This window comes from Trachurus trachurus, assembly GCF_905171665.1.
Source record: "Trachurus trachurus genome assembly, chromosome: 19".
NCBI lineage: Eukaryota > Metazoa > Chordata > Actinopteri > Carangiformes > Carangidae > Trachurus > Trachurus trachurus.
Genome location: NC_139913.1, coordinates 13863377 through 13889753, shown reverse-complemented (window position 1 = coordinate 13889753; position 26377 = coordinate 13863377). Strand labels below are relative to the sequence as shown.

General features: G+C 41.4%; 1 protein-coding gene across 1 annotated transcript in view; it reads left to right on the top strand.

The window, feature by feature from the left end:
• Positions 1–26377, top strand: part of ca10a (carbonic anhydrase Xa) — a gene marked incomplete at both ends in the record, with an annotated part of 256712 nt that overhangs the window by 97174 nt on the left and 133161 nt on the right. The window contains one exon of the mRNA XM_083994481.1: positions 11562–11704. Coding sequence (XP_083850607.1) covers positions 11562–11704 — 143 coding nt within the window. The remainder of the gene's footprint in view (positions 1–11561; positions 11705–26377) is intronic.

The window sequence follows — 26377 nt, the reverse complement described above, 5'->3', positions numbered from 1 at the left end:
TAAAGTCTGTGGCTTTTTGGTCACATTATATTCCAGGCTTTAAAACATGTCAGTAAATATCCCAGTGCTGGTTTCCATAAGTCTGGTACTAACAGGTGTCTGGATGAGACTACAAAGGTTGTCAGGAAAGTTAAACATCATCACACTGAACATGAAAACTGCTTTAGTCACCAGTCCAGCTTTACCATAGCAAACTGCTCCTAACTTCATAAGAGGCTTTTAAAAGGCTTCTGTAGAAAAGGTCAGAGCTAAATCAAAAGCTAACATTAGCTTTTAACGTGTGGTGATTGTATTTCAGCTTCAGATATCATAAAGTGGTTCATTAGTGAGTCATTTTGAATAATAAGGGATAATCCTGCTGAACAAAACCTGTCAGTTTCATTAACTGTTTTTTTTTGTGTCTGTAATATTCCAAACAAAGAGAAGAACTTTGCTTTTTGTGGATGGAACCAGCCTGGTGCTCACTTCGGGGCTGGCCTATTATAACATCTCAACCCTGCAGCATTCTATACACTCGTTACTGTATGTGGCATCACAGTTGGAAATGTGTGTGTGACATGTAGCACCTTGTCAGCAGGAGTAACACAGATGTGACAGGAACATATTTAACGTGGCTCTCATATTTATGTCATATCTATTTGCTGTTGTAAATAGTTCACATAAAGAAAAGCTGTAGCGTGATAACAGCGTGCAGCCCAGCTCACTGGCTGAGCTCGACTTCACTCTGGCAGCGTTCTGACTCTGGGTGGGGGGGCGTTGGGTTTGTGTTCCTCGCTAAATAATTGCCCCTGTGTTCACAAATGAGCCCCAGCAAAATGACACTCAACGCACCACCCTTTTTTATTTTCAAGCTCCCTTTGTTTAATTTTCTCCAGATCCTCTGCGCTGTGACTTGAAGGCAGCACCGCGGAGGGCAAGACAGCGCTGACAGCTCTCACACACTGTAGTCCTCAATTAATACAGACACTCGCTTGTCTTCCCGGCCTCCCCCTCTGTCTCACACACAGTCTTCTATCTAGTGTATCCAGCATCACTCACCATGGGCGCGTCCTGGAAGACATACCTAGCTACCTGCCCCGCCCCCCCCGGCCTGTAGGCTAATAGCTGCCCTGTGATTTATGGTTTGTTCTGCTAATCGTCGGCAGCGACGGTGTTAGCTCCATTAGCTCTAATGCTATAGCTGATAAAATAAGCTGCTATTGATGAACTGTGGTAATGAGGCTGTGGGCCACATGATTAAAGTCTCCCAGCAGTGTGATAGTGTGTCACCACCTGCACCCGCAGTTCATGGGGTTTTTGTGGAAGTGATGTGATGCAATCATTTCCATCGTCTTGTGAAATCTGTTGCATAAAGAACTTTTTTATTTTGTTTTATTTTATTCATTTTTTTGGGGGGAACAAAGACACATCCTACGCAGTGTCAGTAATGTGCCCCTTCATGAAGTGCTCAGTGAGTGCACCTCAACTGTAAGAAATGGGTCTTGAACCTGTCATGCTTCTTGCACCACGTTGCAACCACCTTAAAAGCAGCATAACATTTTCTCCAGGATCTCGACAATAGCTGAGTCTCACTGTCATATTGAATCATATATTTTAAATTCAAAATGAAATATGATTGCAATGCAGAACAATACATCATTTGTGTATTTAATTCATTTAAATCTGTGGTGAATTAAATGGACACAGAAACCCAACTGAGTTCATTTACTGAGGTACAGTATCAATATACATTTCATGCTGCTTTACACTCAACTACATTTCAAAGGTTGATATTGTATGGTGTGACCTTTTGTGTATATATAATTAACACTGCTTATATTAAACAGCATTAGCATGTCAGCAAAAGAGGCGTGCAAACAAAATTAAGTTGCTCATAGACAGTTTAGCTGTGACTTAATTCAGTAATTATACCAGCAGCTCATGAGTGACATACGATAACATCTGTTATGACTAAGCACAACTTGAGCTAAGTTATTGGCATTGGAACATCATAACTTTAATTAAAATTTAATTAACCCTTCTATGAAAAAGTTACAAAGTGCTTTACAAGAAAAGCAACAGCAAAATTCAAAGGTATAAAAGTAAAATGAAACAATCTTAGATCAATTTAACAAAAAAGTCCAGACACTTAAAAATACAATATCAAAACAAGAAAAAAACCCAACATAAATTAAATGTATAAAAGAGTTTGTTCCCTTATGGTTCCCTATTCCACTGATTAAACCTTATGCTGGCAAAACATGAATGAAATTAAAGAGGACGTCCCACTGATTCATATTCATATGTTGTAACATGACACCTGACACTGCCACTCCACCCACACAGCACATCATCACTGTAACAAAAAAAAGAAGAGATTTATGCGCTTCATGTAGCTGGAGCTGTCCATGGTGCTGATCTCTCCACTCTGTGTGAGGGAACAGCTGCCAGATGTTGAACAGAGGGCGACTGGACTTGGTTGAAGATACTTGATGTTTCATCTCACATCCAAAAAGACTCTTTAGTTCACTCAGTTCAAGTCTCCCTAGATTCATCTTCTGGCATTGTATTTACAGTTGCATTTCTTGTGCCTGCAGATTTATCCGATGAGTACAGTCATTATGACCTACCGGTACTTTTTGACTGTTTTGGAGTTAAACAGCCAGCCATTATATTTATCTGAAACAAACACCTCTTTCTCAACCACCCTGTGTGTCTCTGTCCTGCTGTCCTGTGCACACAGCCCTTGTTATGTATAGTTTATATTACTTAACACCTTTCAGAGATGCCAAAATCTGCATGTAGAGACAATGCAAATATGTGTGTTAGACTCCAGCCCCCGTGCTTTTCTTTTTCTAACCTCATATTTACAGCTTCCATGTCGCCTGTGCCATAAAAAAAAACAAAAAAACACAATGACAGCTTCTTTATAAATGTCCTGCACCTGGTCCCTGTCCAGAGCTTTTATATAAAGCATATCTCCTTCTGTTCACAGACGCACCGAAATGTCTGTTAAACTGCCCCCCTAGTGAGTAAACAAGATGGAACCTGCAGTGCCAGAGCAGTGTTTCAAATTGAGAGCTAGCAGAATATGACAGCTCCTTTAATGCTGCTCTTAGACATTCATTATCATTAAGATGTTGGTTTCCATACCTGCTTAAGTAAGCATTTATCCCCAAGCTGTTAGGTCTCCTTCAGCACTCTCCCTCTCTCTCTTTCTCTTCTCTTTCTATCCCTCTCTCTCCCATTGCGGGCAAATTTGCAACCCGGCTTTGCATCAGCAGTTACAAAAGGAAGGCGCTTTTTTATACTTCTCTTGATGCTCGTCCAAGAAATTGATGTACAGGATGCATCTGGGTCTTAGAGAGAGAGAGAGAGAGAGAGAGAGAGAGAGAGAAGAGGGGGGGTGAGAGAGTGTGTTTTAGTGTGTGAGTGCACTTTGCATTTCTCCAATTCCCTCCTGTTTCCCAAAGACTATTACTCTAACTTTTCATCCATATCCAGTTGACAAAATAAAGACATTTTATTAAGGTTCTCTCTGTGCCTGGGCCTGTTTAATGAAATGAATACCTCTGCAGCCTTTATGTGCGTGCATGTATGTGTGTTCTTAGATTTGTGTGTGCATCTCATTTGAAAAGGAGGCTGCCTTTTCCTTTTTTCTCTCTCTCTCTCTCTCTTTCTCTTGTGTGCAGCGTGGCCATTTTGATGCCTGCATCCTCTAATGAGAAACCGTGTCTCTCCTGGCTCGGTGTTTATTACCGCCTTTCTGTGTATCTGTGAGATACTGGGCCGTGGGAGTAATTAATGTAGGGCGTAATTGTCCAGCGAGTGTCTCCTCAGACCTCGGATCCCACCTTCACCCCAACCCTGAACTCTAATAAGCCCACAGGGACGACCCCAGCGCGCGCATCAGCGTTAGCGGAGGAGGCTGGGTAATTAGTGTGCGAGCGTGCACCCGGCACACCCAGCAGGACGGAGGTTAAATGACGAGGCATGGTTTTTCATGTGGAGAACACCCGTTCTGTTGGACTCGGCGCTCAGATGGAAAACAATCAGTTCAGCCATCAATGACAAATCCAGACTTGTTTTTGACTGGGTAAAAATTCACAACAAAATTAAAACTTCGTCCTAAGCATTAGAGAATGAGTGACAGAGAGCTGGTAAGCGGGGGCGTCGAGTTCCACATTGTCATGTTTCTTAAATTCGTCAAAATTTCAAACACTTCACGCTGCTGCTTCACGATGACTTTGTGTGAACTGTTGACTGCAGCTTCAAAGCAGCAGTAGGCGTTTCATGTTTTCAGCACCACATGGGGTTTTTACCTCAGCCAATGGTACAGTACGGTTACAGTAAATTCTCCAATAGAAGCCCAGGTTTTAAAGGGGACATATTATGGAAACATCACTTTTTAAAGGCCCTTTAACATATATTTGGGTGTTTGTCTTGCCTTCCGGCCCCCAAAATGTGAGAATTGACAAAAAAAAATCTGTAATTTGCAGGCTCCCTAGGTTGAAATCCACGTGGTTGTGGTTGAGAACTGGAGCATGAAAGAAGCAGCTTAGAAACTGTTCAAATGGGCGATCTAGTGGGCTTTGAGAGGTTTCGTAGATTCCCAAGAACCTGCACAGAAAACAAACCCGGCTTCGAACTAAGACCAGCTTTTATTTGTTCAAAACTGTGGCCAGACCCGCCCAGTACGGAAGACCGGAGTCTGTTTGAGATTCAGCTTTTATTTGATTTATGGGACTCAAAACAAGTTTTAAAACACTGTCTTTACTTAACATCCAACATTTTACAGTGTACAATATGCTCCCAAAGATTGTGATTTATGACATTTTAAATGTAATATAATATTATGATATTGCAACCATAGCAGTATTTCTTGCAGCCTGCTGAGTCCAGCTCTCATTTCACAGCTTTACATTTCTTTTTTTAAATTAGAATTAATTAGCTGAACCTGAATCATTTACAACATAACACTAATGTTAAAATCTTAATGGAACAGAAATAATGATCCAGCGCTGTAATGTAATAACACTGACAGGCTCCATTCTGCATGAGGAAAAAGTTGCTGTAAAAGTTCTTCCCTGCTTTTTTTTCTAAACCAAATATGCCTGAACTCCACTCCACCGTGTGAATCCTAATTGCTGAGGCCCGTTTATAAAAACACAGTAAGCTGACGGCCCGCCACGAAACAGAAGCCTCCCGCCCTCAGTTGCCCTTTTCGCTCCTACATTACACATCTACTCTGTCAGACATCTGCAAAAGGCCAAACCATATATCCCCGTCCACTTTTACAGCCTGCCAATAAGAAGTGAAAGTGGCTCCGACGCTGGCATGAAATACAGGAGTATCAGCTCTACAGGAGGCTGTGTGTGTGTGGAGTATTGACAGAGGGACTGGTGCCTCTGTCAGCAGTGAGTGATGTCCCATGATACTAGCGCTGCCTTCAATCTATCAATGGGTAATAATTATGTGTACATTTATGACAAAGGACCCGGGTTTAATGGATCAATTCGCTCACACTCCAATTCCCATTCTGCACATGGATTTCCTGTCATTTTCATGAAGGATTTTGCATCAGAAGAGGTCTCTCTCTCTCTCCCCCTCCCTCTCTCTCTCTCGTTTTCCCCCTGAACCCCGATCAAACATATTACTTCCTAATCCAGAGCTGCCTTTAACAAACGATGGCTGCATACATTTTTAATGCTTTCTTTTTTTTATTCTGTCTTGATGTTTTCCCCCCTATGGACAGATGTGCTGCTGGCAGCAATAATCCCTGATTCAGGAGGCTTGAATACCACAGAAGCTCATTAGCGGCAAATGCTCATGGTATCTGCCACTAACTTATATGGCTTATTAAAAAAGAATATCATGTAAAGCACAAGTATAATGGTATCTGTCATTGAACCCTGGAGAAAATCCACATTTACAGTCACACAAGAGACCTAAGTATAATATGAATAATACAAATACATGTGGAATATGAACATTGTGGAAATTAGGGATAACATTAAAAACACTGTATAGGCCTACTTTTTATATTACAGTACTGCATGAGGCAATTATTCAAAATGAATCTGGAGATCTACTATACTATGCACACACTGTAAACTTACATAATAACCTAATTATTATAAAGGCCTAATGATTAAAAATAATGTAGATATGGACATCTGTATGTGTATTGACTTATATAACACATAGTTGCCAGTACAAAAATGATTAGGGTTAGTTATGATGGCATTAACAAATGCTGGATAATCTTACAAATATAATATTTTAGAACCCCAGCATTTTAAATGAATGAATGAATTAATATTTGATTTTGGTCATACAATATAAATAACAAAAGCTGTCCATTTGTGCTAACAACACATCATCATACATAATTACACCCATTCATTTCACACAATAATATCCATAACGGAATAGGCTGAAGTCCAAGGCTTATTTTTTTCCCTATACAATCCATAAAATAACCCAGAATATCAGCAGCAAAAAATTCAGAATTTGTAATCTTTAATTATTTTACATCTGATTACATTTCCTTCTAAAATTGTGTTTCTACATGCCCCCTCCCTTCTACTACTACTACTACTACTACTACTACTACTACTACAGGAAACTCCCTCCAGAGTGTAGAAATTTGGCCTGTTCACACCGTGAAGCAGCCTCTGCTACACTTGCCACTGATATGTTATAGTGACCCCGCCAGAATCACCAGAGGACCCCTCCTGCATCTCGGCCAATCATCTCAGTTCACTGGGCAGGCAGCGCCGCTTCGCGAGCATAGCAGCGGCGCTCTGCCAAACTTTGTCAAGCTCCGGTACAAATGACAGCGATGGGTGGAAAGCATGTTGGAGCGGCCAGTGACCACACATCCAGTCCCACGCTGCTCCTCCTCCTGCTGCTGCCGCTGCTGCCGCCACGCTCTGCTGACAGAAATAAAAGCAGCAACTCGCTCCCCCCGCCCCCCCGCTGAGCCAGGACTCTGTGAAAGTCAGCATAATGTCCAACACTGTATTTGAGGTCAAATTTAGGGGCATATCTCATAAAGCTGTAGTATTTACTATTTTACTGTGGTGTGGTGCAGGTCAACATATTTTTATTTTTTATTTATTTTTTAGTATTGACAGCTCATAGAGAGAACTTTGACCTCCAGCAGGATTACCAAGCAAAGCCGGTTACTGCTGTGTGACTCAGAGCTGTGTGACTAAGGTCTTAACTTATGTTTATACAGCACAGTCACCACACTGTAGTTTTCATCTTCTGATCAGTCAAGGATTAGGGGTGAATGGTTATTTAAGAGTGAACTGAAATACTACTGTGGTTGTATTGACTGGCTTTCTGCCCAATGTGAGTTTGGGTTAATAAGAAATAATTATAAGAGAAACTCTAAATAGGCAGCGAGAGCCCTTGACTTTGAGCGATATTTACTCACTGTAACAGAATGAGTGAGGATGCACATCTAAATTAAAAATAATCTACCATCACATTTAAAGGTGGAGTATCAGCTCTGCCATAATAAACCATTGTGGTTTATTACATTGTTGGTCTTATTTTATAAGATAAATAATAATTGTTGAACTCCTATAACCAATCACTGGCAGTTTCTTTTATTCATGAACAGTACATCCATGATGAAAGGAGATATGGCTCTTAAATGCATTTATTTAGTGCATCATTGGTGAATATTCCAATATAAAATCAAAGTTAATCAAATAGCCACAAACATACTGCCACACATGGATGCAACTGGTGTAATAAACATGTTTTAATCCAGACTTATATGTTTTTTCTTATTTCAAATATTGACTCTGCACTAATTGTTTTTGTTTTTTTTGTACCACTTGGAGGCAGCAGAACAGGCAGGAAACACACTGACATACAGCATGTTATGTTATATGACACATTAAATATACTTTTTATTTAAATCAGCATTGCTGAATCTAGACTTAATTTTTCATCTTCAAGTTCTGATTTTGGTCTCCACCACCTCCCTTGGTGCTGAACATGTAAACACAGTTGATCAAAGCTGTGAGTTGAGAAAAGCTTAAGTCATATCATATTATCCTTTTGCTTTGTTATTACATGAGACACCTTCCACATGATTTCACTCACTGTCACTAGATGAAAACAACTATTAGCTTGTTGAGTAACTTTAGCTTGATAAGGCTTCTTCATACTTATCCATCCATTGTTGGAAATAATCTAAAACCTGCACATAGCCCCAGCTAACACCATGTTCCCGGTAGAAAGATGAATAAATCCTCTGCAACCTGTTCCACTTGACTCTGTGCTTTTTATCTGAACAGTGATGTAGCGCTTCCTCTGTCTGTGAGCGCCACAAACAATCTCTCTTACTCCAAGTTGTCCAGGACTTGTTGACTTCAGCTTTGAATTCACGCTGTGTCATGTCTGCTTCCCTCTGATTCATAAAGAATTAGCATATTGTCAAATTATCTTTTTTTTTTTTTTGTTGGAAATCTCGATGGAATTTGCATAGCACAATTCCACTGAGTCATCCCTGTGTAACACTGTGCTCCTAAATGGAAAATGCTGCTTTAGGCTCCAGCTGGAGAAAAAAAAAAGTGCCTGTTGCTCGAGTTGACAGTGATAAGCCTTTTGCTTCCTATCCTGCGAAGGGATTGAATTATTGGTCCCGGTGGCCAAGTCTTACATAAGAAAATGACTGTCTGAGATGCCTATCACTCCCACAGTGCTGACATTCTCTCACCGTGCCGTCCTGTCCTCCCAGTCTTATAGTACATGTGTTAGCTGATTACAGGCTGATTCCACTCCCCTCAGCTCTGTTATATCTCCTCTATTCACGGGGAGGTTTTGACCAAATTGCTAAAAGTCAGTGCGGATTAGTTTCGCCCACTAAGCTCCGTGATTCTCATCTTGGCATCGCCTGCTGCGGAGTGAGACCAGCAATCCATGCTACTGTATCTTCCAGATAGATGATATGGCTGCATGGGAAGCTAAAATGTTCAAAATTAAATGATTTGTAGTGTGCCACAGCTTCCAAAAATAGGTGAGGGAGGAAAGCTAGCAAGTATCCAAGGTGACCGACTGATGAAGAGCTGCAGTGCATTCTTGAACTCATTCTTGAATTATTTGAGAGGAAACTTGACAGGGAATAGAATGTCAACTCAACGTAACTAATTCTGATGTTTAGATGTAAGAGTGTTGCAAATTTGGTTAAAAATAGGTGTAATATTGTTTGATTAAATGTGTTTTTTCCTTGAAGGGACACTGCACCAATTTACTTAGCCTGGCTAATTTTCATCTCCCTTCAGTACTCCGCCCGGGATTTAGCTTTCGTAGCTTTCCTCCTGCAGAGGATCTACCGGCCAATCAGAGAACAGCGGGAGTAATTGAGAACAATGATTTTGAGCTTATGCGCTAAGTTATAAATTGTAGTTCACACATAACAGTCATGGGCTGAAAAAATGTGTATATCACTTTTTACAGGTGTATTTTTTTGTGATGGGGTTTCTTGAGTCAAGTAACAGCACATTTTATTGTCAGTAACGGTGACAGCATTATAACGAGGGAAAAAGGAAAAACTTTTTATTTTACCAGTACTGAAAAAAGTAGTGCCGTTATTTTATAAAGGTTAAAAAGAAAAAAATAACACCATTATTCCCATCACTGGTAAAGACAGATCCAATAGATGCAAACTTGATCAGAGCATCCACCTTTAAAGTAAATGTCTCTCAATGGAGAGTGGCCAGTCTCTTTGCACAAATGAAATGAAGTGCAGGACACTGGTTGGACCAGGCTACAGTTCACTCACCATAGGGTCTGAAAACAGCCTGTCATAACATTGCGTACTGTCTTCAGGAGAGTGCTTGCATTAGTAACATAGGATATTAAGTTTACCAGATATTTCACAAAAATACAATCAGGTTGCATCATGGGAAATGTAGAATCCACCGTAAGAGGTTGAAAGTTTCTTGCAGTGGTAATTGGTAGAGTATTGCTTTAAGCCAAAGCATATAGGATGTGCTAGCCTGATTTGATGTGCAGTATTATCCAGGGAGAAGCTAAAGGAGACAGTGGTAGAAATCTCATTTAATCAAGAATATGTGCTTACTTCATTCCTGAAGGAGATATTACACTTTGCTCCCACTCTCCTCTGTCTTCTTTTACTTTTCTGCAGGGAACTCAAATCAATAAACAGTTCCACTGTTTTGTATTTTCATTTACAATAAATCAGTGATACTACTCACTTCTCCAACATGAGGGTTTTCACTCTCAATACTGAAGTGTCCCAGCCTGCTCTGTTCCTCTGGCTCCGCCTCCATCCTGCCACTCCTCCTCGTCAGCCTCATCGTTTCCACCTGTTGCTCCAGCTGCACCTCATCTCTAATCAAGCCAGTATATAAACAGTCCCTGTCCACACACTCATGTCTCAGCCCCTCTACCAGACCTCCCAGCTCTCTTTCTGAGACTCACTTACTTGTTTCTCTTCTCTGACCACCTCTATCAGCCCTCTGTCCCTGACCATGAATATCATCTGTCTGTCTCCTGGTTCTTCTCTCTCTGTGCTGTAATGTCCAACCTAGATATGTCTCATGTGTTTAGAGTGGCTGTACTCTGGTCTGTACTTCCTCCCTGTGATTGAGCCCGCATACCAACTCTGGAAAGTTCTCCTTTTCAACTGTAATTTTAAAGAGGAACTATGCAAGTCTGGTCGCTATTCCCCTGTGTTGCTAACCCTCCTCCTGGCCATGTGGATTTGTTTACAAGAAGCTGACGGGAAATCAATCAATAGAGCGGTGCATAACGTTATTTATCATACACAATCTTACTACATGTAGTCTTATCTGTCATAAACAAGAGATTATGGGTTATGAGGCGCGTTTGTGTTGTGGTGAGTTGTGACGAGAGCTGGGACACCGAGTCGGAGGCTCTGATCTTACATGGTTGGTTTTCAGCCAAGAGATGCTACAGTAGGTGGAAGGCAGAGAGCCTCCATTCTCCCTGGAGCAAGTTACAAGTCATTTATTTAACTATCTACTACTACTATTACTCCAAAGCTGTTTAGTTAAAGGGATAGGTTTCCCAATGAAAATAGCTGGGTTGAGTTGAAGGCTTCAATTGAGTTTCCGTACTTGCAGAACTTAAATAGCTCATTTTATGTATTTTCATACATACATCTGTATTAGGCTGTGAAATGTGTTTATCTTGCTCTATCACCTATAGCTCCTCTGCAAAACCCTGATGACCCCTTACTCTTGTTATTACTCATCAGCACCATGACTGCATGGAATTTTGAAGTTACAGCCAATAGGTGATGATGATGATGATGATGTTGTGACAATACACTGCAAACTCTGAAAGACACATCACACCAGGTTCAGCCCTAACACGTCGCCGCAGGGCAACAGAAGCCCTCATCACTTGAACCATGTTAGCGATGTTTCCCCCGCCGTTAGCTGTGGCACATCTGAAATAAAATATAAAGCACGACACACAGAGTGTGCGACCTCTCGGCGGAACTGCCTCCTATCTCTTCACAGCAGACGTTCATCCTTTTGAACCTCCTCTCTCCGTCTTTTGTGTTGCAGTGCCGTCGTTCTGGGGGCTGGTAAACTCGGCCTGGAACCTGTGCTCTGTGGGGAAGAGGCAGTCGCCAGTCAACATCGAGACCAGCCACATGATCTTTGACCCCTTCCTCAAGCCAATAAAGTTGAACACAGGTGGACGCAAGGTAAAGACACACACACACACACACACACACTACTACTCTCCGCTGTCTGCCTGATGGATGCTGGGGCTTTGTCGACTCTCTTTTTCTTTTTTTTTGTTCAGAGCTGCATTTCTAAGACGTTGCTGTGTACCGCGCTAGTGCTTGTCACTATTGTGCTGGTTGTTGTTGTTTCAGTGCTGGGTGTGTTCCTCTGATCAATGCTCCTGACTAGTGTTTGTGTTGGCAGACAATGTGAGCTATTTGTCTAACGAACGCTCTCCTGCGAGATAAAACACAGGAGATTCCACCTATTCAAGGATTCACAATGGTTCAAGAGGAGCCATAACTTTATCTGTAGAGCTTTACAGATGAAATCCCGGGGCCTAACGGCGGATTAGTGGAGCATATTGTTCATCTTTTTTTTTTCTCCTGTACAGTGGTGCACCAAGGACAGTGCGCATCAGGAATCTGGTCCATCCTGTGCCATATGACAGCGGCTAATTGGGAAGCCCTCGCAGATGGGCCGCTTTCAAAAGTGCACAGTTGCATAGTGAGATTAATGTTATGATTAGTTTATGTTTACATGCCAGCAGTGAGCACAGGGTTAGCCTTGGGCAATGATAAAGCACATAGGACGCACTGCAGAGTCCAACCTATGGAAGAGCTGCTCTAATGTCTCCATTCCAGAATAGACCTGTGTTATGCGCTTGGACGCCTGTTTTATCAGATTTCGGCACATCATTGGATGACTTTATTCATTTAAAATGAATTATAACTCTAGCCCACACTCTGGGAATTTAATAGAATAGGTAGAGAAACCTGCAATTCTGAATTGTAGGCTATACATTTTCTCTCTGGCTGAAATAAAAATTAAATTTAACAATTCTTCGCTGTGCGAGAGCTCCCCTGCTGCTTCCTCAAGGACTCCACTTTGAGAGCAGCTACCATGCAATGTTTCTGCAGAAAGGACATCATTCACAAAGGCGCCATTTTATTGCTATTAGGATGAATCACAATGACAATACAGACACCGAGAGAGAGACTAAGAAAAAATCTCACACAGCCACCTTGAATGTGTTCTCTCCTGAAGAAGAACAAGTTTGTTGTTTTCCTCAAACACCTGAAACGAGCCTGGTCGGCGCTTCCTTGATAAGTGACTTTTTGTTTGGTTGCTTGGTGATGATTTGTTGGAGTTTGGATCTCATTAACTCGTCCCCTTTATTCACTCCTTCCTGCAATATTGACAAGATATAATTGAATAATGGCGCCACCGGAGAATCTCTGCTAATCTCACTGACAAATACATTGCATTCTCTCCCTTCACAATAAAAGCCTCCTGCTGCTTTACCAGCCAGGAACGTCTTACATACAGTTGTGTTGCAGCTGTAGGGGAGTGAGCACTAAAGAAATGTCTTCCATAGTAAAAAGAGAAAACAAACATACTGACAGCTGAAACATCAAAAAAAAAATCTATTATGGCAGTAAAGGCAAGGTTCTACAATCATATAACGCTCATGTCCTTTGGATCTGGCCAGAGACCGTGCTGTGCTGCAGCCACAGTGATTACTGCTGTGTTATTGTTGGGTTACCTCCAGTGGCAGTGGGAGAACAATAGCCTATGATGGTTCTTATCTCCATGGCCATGACCATACCTCACCAAATCTTATCTGTTCTAGTCTTAACCATGTGTTTTATGGTTACCATGGCAGTGCATAGGGACTCATGACCTATGTGGTCATTTAGACTGGAAGACATGTTTTTTTTCTGATTTAAGTTACCACAGTAGGTCCTGCCAGCAAGCAACATGGTTAATGTGGACACAAGTGGGCTTGTGAAAATGTGCCATTGTGTTACTCAACTAAACCGTTAATTCTCAAATAAAAGTCGAGACTCAATTAGACGCCAGTCTCCTGTACTGGGCCGGGTCTGGCTCCAGGTTTGAGCAAATAAATGCCGGTCTGGGTCTGTTTCTATTTTCTGCAAGTTCTTGTGAAAGTACAAAACCTCTCAAAGCCCATGATCACCCGTTTGAGCAGTTTCTAAGCTGCTTAATTCATGCTATAGTGCTCAAGGGGCCTGAATTAAAACATGACCCGGTCCGACCCACGAGCATTAACTCTTGGCCCAAACACAGTCAAAACATAAAAGGAAGCCTGTGTCTGGTCTGGTGTTGTTCGGCCCAGTCCGGCCCGCTGAGAACTCCGACTGACCCAAGGAAAGAGCCAGAGCACACATTTATTTAGAAGAACTTTAATTGGGCTGATTAAACTTCTAAATGAAGTTTCCTTCTATTAGAATTGTTCTATTCTATTAGAATACAACAATTTGAGAGTATTTTCTTTCGTTACTGAGCATAAGATTTGTTCAAAATTAAATAAAAGCCTGTCCCATATAGACGCCTGTCTCAAATATAAGCCGGATCAATATGGCAGTTGAAGCAAATGGGAGCCTGGGCTCCTATTTGAGAATTTATGGTATTCAGAATAATTATTACATTATCATTCTGTTATGGTGATATATATATATATATATATATATATATATATATATATATATATATATATATATTGTGAGAGTTTGGTTTGGTTAAGGCTTAAACAACATCAAAACCACTTAAGAGTCAGAGTCTGACACTTTGTTGACCTGTTCACTCACCTGAACTCACCGCCTGTGGATTTTGCAGTCATATTAAAACTTCACACTACGTCACCTACAGTCTGGCATGCCATATACTATTTTTTATGTGTCTCTCACTATTGGAATTGTGGCAGTAAGTAAGAGATAAGCCCAACAAAGTGTCCAATTATCAGGAATGAATAGACGATGGTAGCCGGCCTCCGCTTTGCGTCAGACATTTCACACCTCCATGAAGTCCATAATTTAGAATTGTAATTTGATTGTAACCTCTATAGGTGTCCTATAGGCCTTTTTAACGTAGACCTTACAGCCAATCAGGATTGAGTATTCACCCAAACCGTGGTGTAACTAACTCTAAAAGAAAAGAGCGATGGAATCTACTCTGTATTCAGCGCTCTTAAATTCCAAAGTTACACTTGGGCACTGAACAACAAGTCCCAGCCAGATTCATCACCTTTTTGATGCACCCTAGGAAACACCTCCACAAGGTGAGGATTGGATTTGTATAGTGTTTGTTTAGTTGCAGTGTTTTGAGCTCTCAGGGCCACCGTAGTTAAAGGGTTTTCAGGGTGATGGTGTTGTAACGCTGTGCAGACTCCCTGAAGGCAAATTTGTGATTTTATGCTAATACATTTCTACATGGCTGGTGAAGTTAAAAATAGACAGCGAGAAGTGAAAATGAGCTTTCATTCACTCAAGGTTGGTTTTAGCTGCCTGGATGTTAATATTTATGAATCTGACAGATAATTATGGTGCTATAGATTTGAAAATGTAAAAACTGTAAAAATCCCTGAACCTCTTTGTAATTGTATCACAATTGACACATTGTATTTGTTACTTCCCTTTGACAACACGTTCCCATCAGGTCTGAGACAGCTCACATTCACACCCACACACGCACACAAAACAAACACAAGTCCAACTTTCTCATTTGTCTCTGAGCAAAGTTTCCAAAAGTCCAAAAGCCATTTTGGACTCTTTCCTTCTCTTGCTTTATCTCCCGCCCCCCCCCTCTCTCCCTCTCTCGCTCTGCAGTGGCCTAAATGTAATCTGTTGTGTCTCCATCTCTCTGAGCACCTGAGCTGTCAGCTGGTGAACACGAAGCCGGCTTCACCTTGTCAGTGCTGATTCATCCCCGCTCCGTCTCTGGCTGTTTGGCAGCCAGTCAGCCTTGGCCAAACACGCTACAGAGATCGGTAAAGAGCTTCCGCTTCCACTCGCCGTAGCTCAGCTCGCCACCTCGACACGGAAAGAGCTTAAGCCTGCTTGCTGCCCTCAGGAGGAAAGCAAAGAGAAAGATTAACCTCCCCTAGTGCCCCCCCCAAAAAAAAAAAAAAAAAAACCCTACACACCCATACAAAAAAGCCGACTGCGCGGAGAAGATGACCTCCTGCTTTTAATAGATTTTCCGTGCTGCCCTGTATTCTGGCTAATGAATAGTTAAAGAAAATTTAATTGACCTCCAAAGAGAAATTTTAATTAATGGTGGGGAAACATGCAAGGCTATGCACGATGGATTGAAGGAATCACAGTTATTAAAAAGGCAGTATTAATTGAATATTTACTCTGCCATAGATAAGCTGCAATTACTTGAAGAGATTTTAATGAATTTAATCACTTTGGAGCTGGAGAGGTGAAAATAAAATGATTTTGGAGTCCTCACTCGCTTCCCTGCACATGTACGGAGCAGGATTACATATGCTTTGTCTTTTTTTTTCCTGCTTTATTTCAGTTAAATGTATAGGGAATCTATAAGCAGTGTGAAATCAGTGGTTTTCCTCACATTAGGGGACAAGAGGCTCTCCTGCTTTTTGTTCTTTCCCTTTGAAGTGAGGTATGTGCAGCAGAGCGTCGTGAACATCGGCACCAGGTGGTGGATTCCATAAAAAAGGGATATTTGGTAATGACGTCTCATTAAGTGCAAGTCTGAGTTCAGCACAAGTCGTGCTTTTTAAAGCTTTTTAATCACATTTCTGTTGCTAAACAAGCTCCACATGCCTCAGTGACAATCTGTGTCCCATCTGAACAAGGGCAACTTCTCTACAGCTGCTTCTGTCTCATTTCCTCTTCTTCTATCATCCTCTGGTCCTGATCAACCTGATGTGGAAATCAGACAAGCAGGCAAGTGTGTGTGTGTGTGTGTGTATGTGTGGGTGGTTGCACCCACTACTGCCAGCCCTGAATCTGCCTAATTACAGGAAGTGTCAGGTTGAACAACAAGCAGCAGGCTCTCTGATAGGCCACTGGAGGTGAGAGCCACATTCTCTGGTCTACTCCGCTGGTCAACCAACAGCCAATCAGAAGCCAGCATGGACGGCCAACCAGTCACTCTCTCTGGCTGCACATATGTAACGTAGGCCCGCGGCTATAGCCACCGTCACGAGGTACCAGTAAGGAGAAGTGACGACATGTGGCGGTTAACGGTACTAAAGTTTAACTCACTCACGCATAAAAGACGTGCTAACCCACTTGCCTAGTGGTCATTGACCTCTTGGGGAGACGGTTAGCATCGTGGCCCACGGTGCGGGAGAACAGGATTGGCTGGCTCCTGGTTGGCTCAGACATCCCAGGTGTTCCCAGGTATCTAAGTGGTCCAGACGTGCACTCTTAAATTCACTGTACCAAGTTTCTGTGACCCACAAAACTCCGGGCTGCTCTGATGATTCACTTCCAGACTGCAGGCTGCAGTGCTCTCATCTCCCCCGAATTGATCCGTAGATTGGTGAAGCAAACACTTCTGTTGTGGTGCAGAAACACACCAGAGTTTATCTTCTTGTAGGGTTTTTTTTTCTTTTTTTTGCTGTTACCTAGCAACAAGTATAATGAAATTCAAAGTAAGATAAGTGTGCGTTTTATTCAGTCATTGAGTAGTTGCTCCTCCCTGGTTGTTAAAATCTCTGTGTGTTGGTGGAAAACAGCCACACTAGCATTAGCAACTCTGTGTGGTTTGTCCACAGTAAAGGCTGACCGGCTGTAACATACAGTACAGTATGTAACTCTTTTAGTCACAAATGTCATCTGTCTCTTCCCAAGCTGAACTTGATCATCATTCAATCTGTGTTGAGTTTCGGTAGACTCTACAGCATTTCCTTTGGTATAGGATATAAAACACTAGATAGAAGTATCTCTATGATGTCAAATGTGGTACAAAATTAAAAAAATAAAATAAAATAAAAAGGCAGACTGGCAAACTCGTCTGCTAGAAAAAGAGTCATATTTACAAACCTACACATATGTAGCTGTGAAAAGTGAATGCTACATCAGCTTTTTTAAAAGGTGGAAAGGGAGGGGTATAACAAAATATATTCTCAACTCTATGGTTGCACATAATACAGTTATTAGTTTATTAGGTGGTAATAATAGGTTGGAGTTAGATTCAAATAAAAATAATATGTATATATTCTTTAAATTTGTATGAATTATAATTCAAAAAGGTTATGAGAGCGTCTGTGACTTCTACTTGTTCCTGACTCTTGGATCCAATAACCAACTTCAGCCTGTGAGTGTGACAGGGACACATTCATATTCCCACCATGTACAAATGGTTGCTGCTGTATACATAAGCGTCAATAGCATGACAAGTATGAGTCTGCAAACACGAGCTGATGTGAGCTGTAAAAGATGGAGAATTCATTACAGTAACATAAATATTCAATTATGCAAATAGTAGATTCAGATTAATTAGACACAAGTTTGGGTTGGCTGAACCAATGCAGTTGTCGCGGCATTACAAAAGGGAGTAGGCCCAGTGCAGGAGAACGGCAATTACTATCATCTGACGGACGCCCCTTCTCACTCAAGGTGGGAGACTGCTCTAATTGCCTCGGCGATGCAGGGGCCTGGAGGACAAGGGATTCTTCTCATGTCTCCGGCTCCACAGATAGCTGGACGTGTAGCAGTGATGTTGGAGCCAGCATCCATGGCACATCCATCTGTGGGCCTGCATCTCAATTACAAACTGCTCAACAAAGGCCCAGAACAAAGAGAGAGAGGGGGTTGGGGGTAAGAGAACAGAGGAAAAAGGCTGCTTCCAGTGTCAATGACCCAGAGGATCTCAAGATGTTCCAGTAGGTACACCTCGATGGCTCGCTTTAAAAGCAACTGAGCGCCGTATAGTTGCAAAAATCCAGAAAAAGAGAGAAACGTTGACTATATACTACGCAACAGCAAGCAGCTGGTTGAAGACAGATGGTTGTTTTCATGCAGCCGCTTCCTTTACGAGCAAAACAAGTACTTTTTTCACACGTTTTGGATCAGAACCTTGTTACAAGTCTCCAAGATCTACTAAAGACCGGAACAGGGTATGCTCAATTCTCCAGCTCCTGACATTACTGCTCTTTCCACCTCAAGATTTAAAGTGAAATTGCTTCCTTGACCTTAAAGGTCCATATAGTATAAAGGTAGAGGTCCATGTGTTCTTTGATTATAACTCAGATCTAGGTTTAAGATTGATACTGTGAAAGTACCAAAGTGCTCAGTCATTATGACAGGAACAAAAGAGGAAGTCTGAGGAGGAGGAGGAGGTTATGGTGGACGAATGGATCGACAAAAAACAGTTTGACACCATTAGGACGGTTTTTGATTCTCATTTGAAACCAGTAGTTTGTAATGTAACCATAACAACAGATATCAGTTGATGTTGAGGAAACACTGTTACGGGTCGGATCAGAGGCTTGGCAAAAACAACCTGTATGTTGGTTCAGGTCGGAGGACTGGGCGTGGCTTTGTCTTCTAAGTAAGGGATGAGTAATCACTCCAACTGTCATACCCTTGATTATTTCTCAGGTTCTTGGTCTAGACAACGGTTATCTGTGGGAAATTAAAATCTGGTATTCCACCAAACAAACAGTATAGTATTATTAAAGGGATAGTTCATCTTTTTTAAAGTGGGATTGTATGAGGTACAACCCCACTGAGAAACCCGGGTGCAGTTCCAGATAAAAAAATTTAAAAATCCAAAAAGCTGAACTATCCCTTTAAGTTAAGTGTTGGTGGATAGCCTCGCATTGCTAGTCTTTTAGTACTGGGTTTGTCAGTGCTACTGCTGTTTATCAGTGATTGTTTGAATTGTACATCCTAGTCAAACCGTCCCTACTTTGGACAGTAGACTAGCACAGTGGACCCTGGGGGAAGCGCTGAATTTGGGTTTGATTTCAAAGTTAATTTAACAACACAATGAAACGCTTGATAGTATGTTCAGTACATTTATCTGTTGTGCTGTGTTTCCTGCCTGACTTCAATGGGCTGCATATTCCCACTCAGTATGTGGTCTGCGTTTCCTCCCAGGTCGTTGTCTCGCCTTTGTGTTTGCTGGCCTGGATTAGAGGTAGCAGATTAGAAAAAGTGTGTGCTCCTGGATTTATGTTTTTTGTTTGTTTGTTTGTTTGTTTGTTTGTTGTTGTTTTTTTGGGGGGTGGGGAGGGTATTTGCGTGAAGCAGGCAGACGGTTGGTGTGTGCATTTAGTGTGCGCAGCAGCATATGGCTGGATGATTCAGAGGGAAGTGGGTCAGAGTTAGCGGTGTTACTGCTGCAGTCTCACAGCACAGAGGGAGTACTCTGACACGGTGCAGCATGATACACAGGGCTGCCACCATCTTTGCTTTACAAATAGCTCTCATACCTCTGATGAACAAAAATATATAGCCTTTCACAAGAATTTGCTTCAGGGAAAATAGTGATTTATGATTGATTTATTAAATCATATTAAATGAGGATTTTTTTTCTCTCTTATGGTGAAAAATGTAAAACAAATCTGGAGGTCTCATGTGATCTTGGTTGGAGTCTGTCCTTTAAGAATTAGTGTACAGCCACTCCAACCGGTTTGAAAATTTATTTTCCTCTTATTGATGGATCCCCACTCTGGTAATGACATCCCAAGAGAGGAGGCTCAGTAGTCTGGTGTCTTGTAGGGTGTAGAGCTCAGCTGGCAGTTTCCAGAGTGCACATTTCACTGTCTTCTTCCCCACTTGAACTTTATATTGTTCTCCTTGTTCTGTTGTGCATGATGGTATCTAAAATATTACAAAATAAATTGAGTGGCCTCACAGCCCTGTTTGTGCATTGATAAGTTCCAAGTCTCTGCACTTTGGATTTCATCTGCCTCATTTTCATTTTGTCCTCCCTCAAACTAAATGAGTATTTATACAAGTGCATTTCTTGAATGTCACATAAAGGTAGACATCTGTGTCTTCTATTGTGATGAAGTAGGCCTTGGCTTATGTTTTGACAGGATTAGTCTACAAAGAAATAGTCTGGATTCAGAAACTGAGCCTTAAAACCAGCTGTTAGGACTTCTGTAACTTTGTGATGTCACAACACTAGATGCTTCAAGCCCCGCCCACCAAGGACCCACCACCTTACATTGCAGGATTTGGTTTAACTGAATGTGTTATCTGCAACATGCTATTTTTATTAGATTAAACAAAAAAAAAAAACAACAGCCAATAAAAGAAAAGAGTGTCAAAGCCTCCTCTCTTCTGATTGGCTGACACTGACCTGTTGTTTCTAGAGCTCCAGAGAGAAGCTGGAAGAGATGTATAACTACACTGAGGTGATTTTTGGTTATTAAAACCACAAATGTATCTTTGATGGATCAACACCAATAACAGCAAAGGTGTGATTCTATAGTAACAATCGATCAAATGTGTGTGCATTGTATGAAAGTGAAAAGAGAAATGATTATCATCACTCAGCTGCAGTTTCAGCTCGGCCAAATGATTTAGAGTTCTGATACTTAGTGTAAAGTTCATTGTTTTGTGTTTAGAACCAACCTCTCAACTCTCCACACTTTCCGCAGACAGCTGTTTCCTTTAGCTATGATAAACCCACATCCACCTGCTCAACACAAACCAGCAGCCAGACACAGTTAGCAACCAGCTGGAGAACATGGGGGAGCATTTAGCAGCTAAAGAACCGGATGAAAACTGACCTAAAAGGAGAGTGAGTGCTGGACTTCAGGTAGCCAAAAACACAACTCTTAATTCATCCATGTTTCAGAAACCTCTGGGCCTGACTGAGATTCAGTTTCTCTAATGGCCACCAGAGTCGGGATCCAACAGTGAGTCAGTCTCCATAGACTTCCAGGGTAAAACGTCTAAATTTACAGCAGATATACATGTTTACAGCCTGGTCTTTAGCGCTAATTTCCTCCTTCATAGCAACCATATAGAAATACTGTATGTTGTCTGTACTGACTGTTCAATTCCCCCACTGATATTGAAATAAAGGGATTCTTCAATATACTGTATATATTGAAGAATATAAGACCTCTATTAGTTTCCCACAGACTTCCAGTTTCATCCATTTTACTATAAATGTGTTATCATAGCAACATAATCATTTTCCAGGTCTGACTCTAATAGAATATTAAGCTCTTTGTATAAGTAATGGAGATTATAGAGGCCTCCCTCCCACAACTCTAAATGGGTCACTGGCTCCAGAATGTTTCCCACCTGTGTGAGATATATGGGTCTAATCTGACCAAATCAGGCTGATGTAATTGATGAAGTCAAGCCGGCGTCCATTGGGACGCGGCGAGTCTTTGTTGCTGATGAAGACGAATTATTTAACCTAACAAGGTTACTAGACTTCCTGGAACTTAAACATGCAAGTCAGTAATTAGAGTGCAGTTACCGGCAGGGCTGTCACACTGGGACCTGCCAGGCCAGGAGGGGGGCGGGGGGTGGGTGGTGGGTGGGTGGGGATTCTCAGTGGCAGAGAAGATGAAACAAGGCCATATATGGCTGCTCTGTGATGTTAGTCCACCTCCTCAGCTCAGCAGGACTAATGCCCGGCCACTAAAGCACTGATGTTTTAAAGCTACGGCTAATAATAAGATGTAAACAACAGCATGCTAATGAGCTCTCGGAGACTGTGTACCAGCACAGCACAGGTCTGACATTAATAAGTATCATCAAACACACAGCAAAGATCCTGAAGATACATTTTGACCCGATCGTGTCACAAGATAAAAAGTCAGGGGATGTTTTTTTTTTAGCAAGAAATTTAATTACAGCTCAGAAGTTGTGAAGATATTTCAGTGTAGGATTTCTACAGAGGGAAGGCACACTGGGTCAGTAGCAGACCCATAAACCTGTTTTACACAACGATCCTATGCTGATGTTTAACAGTCAGGGCTTAAATGGCATGGCTGCAAATAACCCTGCATGTACGTAATACAGCGGTGTCTGTGCCTGTCCCTCCATTCTGTTCTACCACTTTTACACAGATGTAACTTACTGTATTATATAGATGTGTGGGGACGCACATTTAAAACAATCACTAAACCAATTTTCTTACTTCAGAAAAGAGCAATAGGAATCATAAACAAAGCAGACTATAAGCAACCAACCAATCAATTATTTATAAACAGATATGAACTCAAATTCCAAGAACTGCAGACTTTAAAACTGCAAAATAGGATGATCAATTCACATAAGTTAGAGCAATGAACTGCAGTGCCTGCTATGCTGTAGAGCTTTTTTTTTCTTCTTTTATTTTGACTTTTGTTTATTTGATGATAAAAGGAGTAGATTGCATAGCTTTTAATATAACCTGATTTATAATAGGGTAGGCAATAAGATAAGCTTCAGTCTAAATGTCTATTGTTCACTTTTTTATTTAGTTATTGTTTGTTTGATGTGCATATTTTCTGTTTTGTTACTTTTTTTTTTACACCTTCTCTAGCTGCTGATTGACAGTATGTTGAGCTGTAATTTCTATTGTACAATGAGATTCCATGTCAAGACCGACATAAACTAAACTAAACAGATGTTGATCCGTCATCTCCAATCCTGGCATGAAGGTGCCCTAGCCCCGCCCCACCCCCCACCACCACCACCGTCCAACTCCCCACCCCTTTCATGTCTGTACCTTTTTACGAAGACTAGAAATTAGGCCACACAGTGTTTGGGCATGACACACACACAAATTCAACCGCACACCATGTGTTTAGTATGATGTGACCTGACAGGTCAGAATATCTGCCTCTGTGCAGTTGTATATTTTCCAGTGAAACGCTCTGCTGAGTAGACTTTGGATTATGCACGCTGTGATTTTATATTCATTTGTGACTCATCCAATTGGTATTCATGAAGTCATATTATTATTATTATTATTATTATTATTATTATTATTATTATTATTATTATTATTATTATTATTATTATTATTATTATTATTATTAAGTCTATTATTATTATTATTATTATTACCAGTCCAACTGTTAAAGGCATACTCTACCAATTCATCACATGAATGTTAATTTATTAGTCATGGCTGGTTCTCTGCAGCTTGTTGTATTATGGTACTGTACTCAGACTTAGAGTAAAAATGTTTCATTAGAGAAAGAGAATTTGCCATTTTTTAATTCCATTCACTTATTACATTCACAATGCAACTCGGCTGCAGACAGTTTGCTCGGAGTTTTGGTTGTTGCTTCGAGCTCCAGGGGCAAAGAGCAGCTGAGTTCTCTCTTTATCTTTTTCGATCAGCCACTAAAGTGAACTCACTCTATTTAATTCCTCAAATTCAATTCATCAGACTTCAGACGGCTCCTTGCAGATCTACAAAACGCTTTTTTAACTGATTTCTTACCTTCAATTCAGTTCAATTTTATTCATATTGCACTAAATTATAACTGAGTCAAGCTGAGATCTCACAGTTTTACGAGGAGAACCTATTTCTAATAGTATTACAAACTGAAGTGCGGCGTTTCAGGAAGTTCAGCCGTTCTTGATTGCATGATGGGAAATATAGGATGTGGTGTTTTCGGAGCGCGATTGACTTAACACCTGCATTAATAGTCTGTTGATACTGGACGTGACCTAAATGCATCAGAATCTTTGAGCGTTATCAAACCTTTGCGTGCGGCGTGTGTGACTGTCACCTGGATCTACATGTTTTTTCACTACTTACCTCTCATCCATCACAGCGGCTGACGGCCTGCCCAAGGCCCCCACTCATACATCCATCAGGAGGACAGGAGGGATGAGAGTCCACCTGCTCCATCACTCCTCCCCTCCACTCACCCACTCCCTTTCTCTCATAATGCCATCTTCTCATCAGTCATTTCACGTGGGCCTCTGGAGCCTCTCGGACCCTGATGGTGGGCTAATAATAGTCCTGTCTATATAGACGCATAATAGGAGGTCATTTTCCCCAATGGCCCCTATCTTTGTTTGAATCTTGTATTTGCAAGATGAAGGGTATTACACAACAGAGATAGCGTATAAACTTTTCTATTTTTACATTCTATAATAAAGAAATCCTAATAACTCATCACATAAATCCCTGTGAAGCTGCAGATGTCAGATTTTATCAAAAGAGGAATGAGACTGTGACGTTGAACCGAACTGAAGAGTCTCTATCAGGGCCAATTTTTTTCCAAATTGATCAGCTAAATAAAACCTCATCTTTTCTGATCTGTTGTGTATCGTGAAGCCAGAAATACGCTGGAACCTGGAAACACTGGAACCTCTCCAAGGCACAATGCTGCGAGCAGCCGAGCAGCAGAGAGGTACAAACAAATAAATGAGAACAGGTTAAATAATCCAAACCTCCCAGACACAACACAAGCAGCCGAGGTGCAACATCTACAGACCTTTCTTATGCCTTATGCATCGGCAGCAGCGAGGACCGGAGGCAGCGTGGATTCAGGTTGTCTCTCCATCTGTCCCATTTTTATCAACACAACGTCTCAGTAACACTTTAACAGAAGTATCCATGTGCACTCATGAATTTACTGATTAGGATTTGGTGGCCAAAGGTCATAGTCACCGTGAACCTGCTATAACTCACAGATTTTATAGTAATTATGTCACAGTTGACAATATCCGACAGCGAGTACGTTTACATGGTCAATGTATTATTTACTTATTATTAATCTGATTAAGATCATTTCATTTTCATTTCATTTCTTTATTTATTGAATTGGGACAGTGCACATTAATCAACACTGATGCATTAAGCATCAGTGTAAATGTGCCGTACTTAGCACAACTGCTAAATTTCAGCCGCAGTCCCAAGGCAGGTTTCTAGAAAACATAAACACAGAAGACTTTAAAACCTTGTGACGACAAGTCATACAATGTGCGTGTATCGACAAAGAAGTAGGCCTAACTGTATGTTGAGGGTGATGTATAGGCCTACAGCCATGTGTTATTAATCCATCTAATGCTCTATAACATGTAACTGGAACATGAAAGGAATATTCTAAAAGTAACTCATGTAAACACCTTAATCAGAATATTGTTTTATTCTGAATTCTGCTGTCCATGTAAACGTAGTCACTGGAGGTATTGTTAACTCGTGACCGTATTTCCTGTATGGTCTTGATGTTTCCACATGCTCTTGGTCTCATCAGAAAGCAGCTCAGCTCACTGCTGTGGTGAAAGTTGGTCAGCTACTTTAGCTGGCAAGCTAACACAATACAAATCCCCAAGCTCCTGTCTCCTTCCTCTGTTCTGTTCCATGCACTCACCCACTGGGATTTACTTTATTGTGCAGCTTTTCAAAAGGCAAGAAAACAATAGTGATCCTGTAGGATGGCATCAGTGTAGACTCACAGAGCCAGACCTCGCTACAGAACAGAGCCTGTGCTGGAGAATGTTCTGGCATTATTAGCATGCTGCTGCTGGGAGGGGAACACTTTGAGTTTCTTTAACCCAAACAATCGTCTTGGGTGGCACTGAGCCCTTAGATTCGGAGAGGGTGCCCCCCCCCAAAAAATAAAAAAAAATAAAAAATAAAAAATGAAGGGGAAGCTGTTTTGCACAGACATTTGCACGTGCAGAGGTGACGGCTGACTCACTGTGAAGAAAATGTCACTGTGCAAAGACACTGTGCTCCTGATCCTCATCAAAACAGTCTGTGTTCTCCTGCAGCTCAGTAGCTGTTGTTGTTCCCTGTAGTGAAAGGCAGTTTGAATATGGAAACAGGCAGAAGAAGAACACCACCTGGAACAGGAAGGACCTACAGCCACATCCCATGTGCCAAATGAGAATTAAGGCATCAGGGAATATTTTAATAGGGCATCCATAGTCCAGCAGCCTACAGTA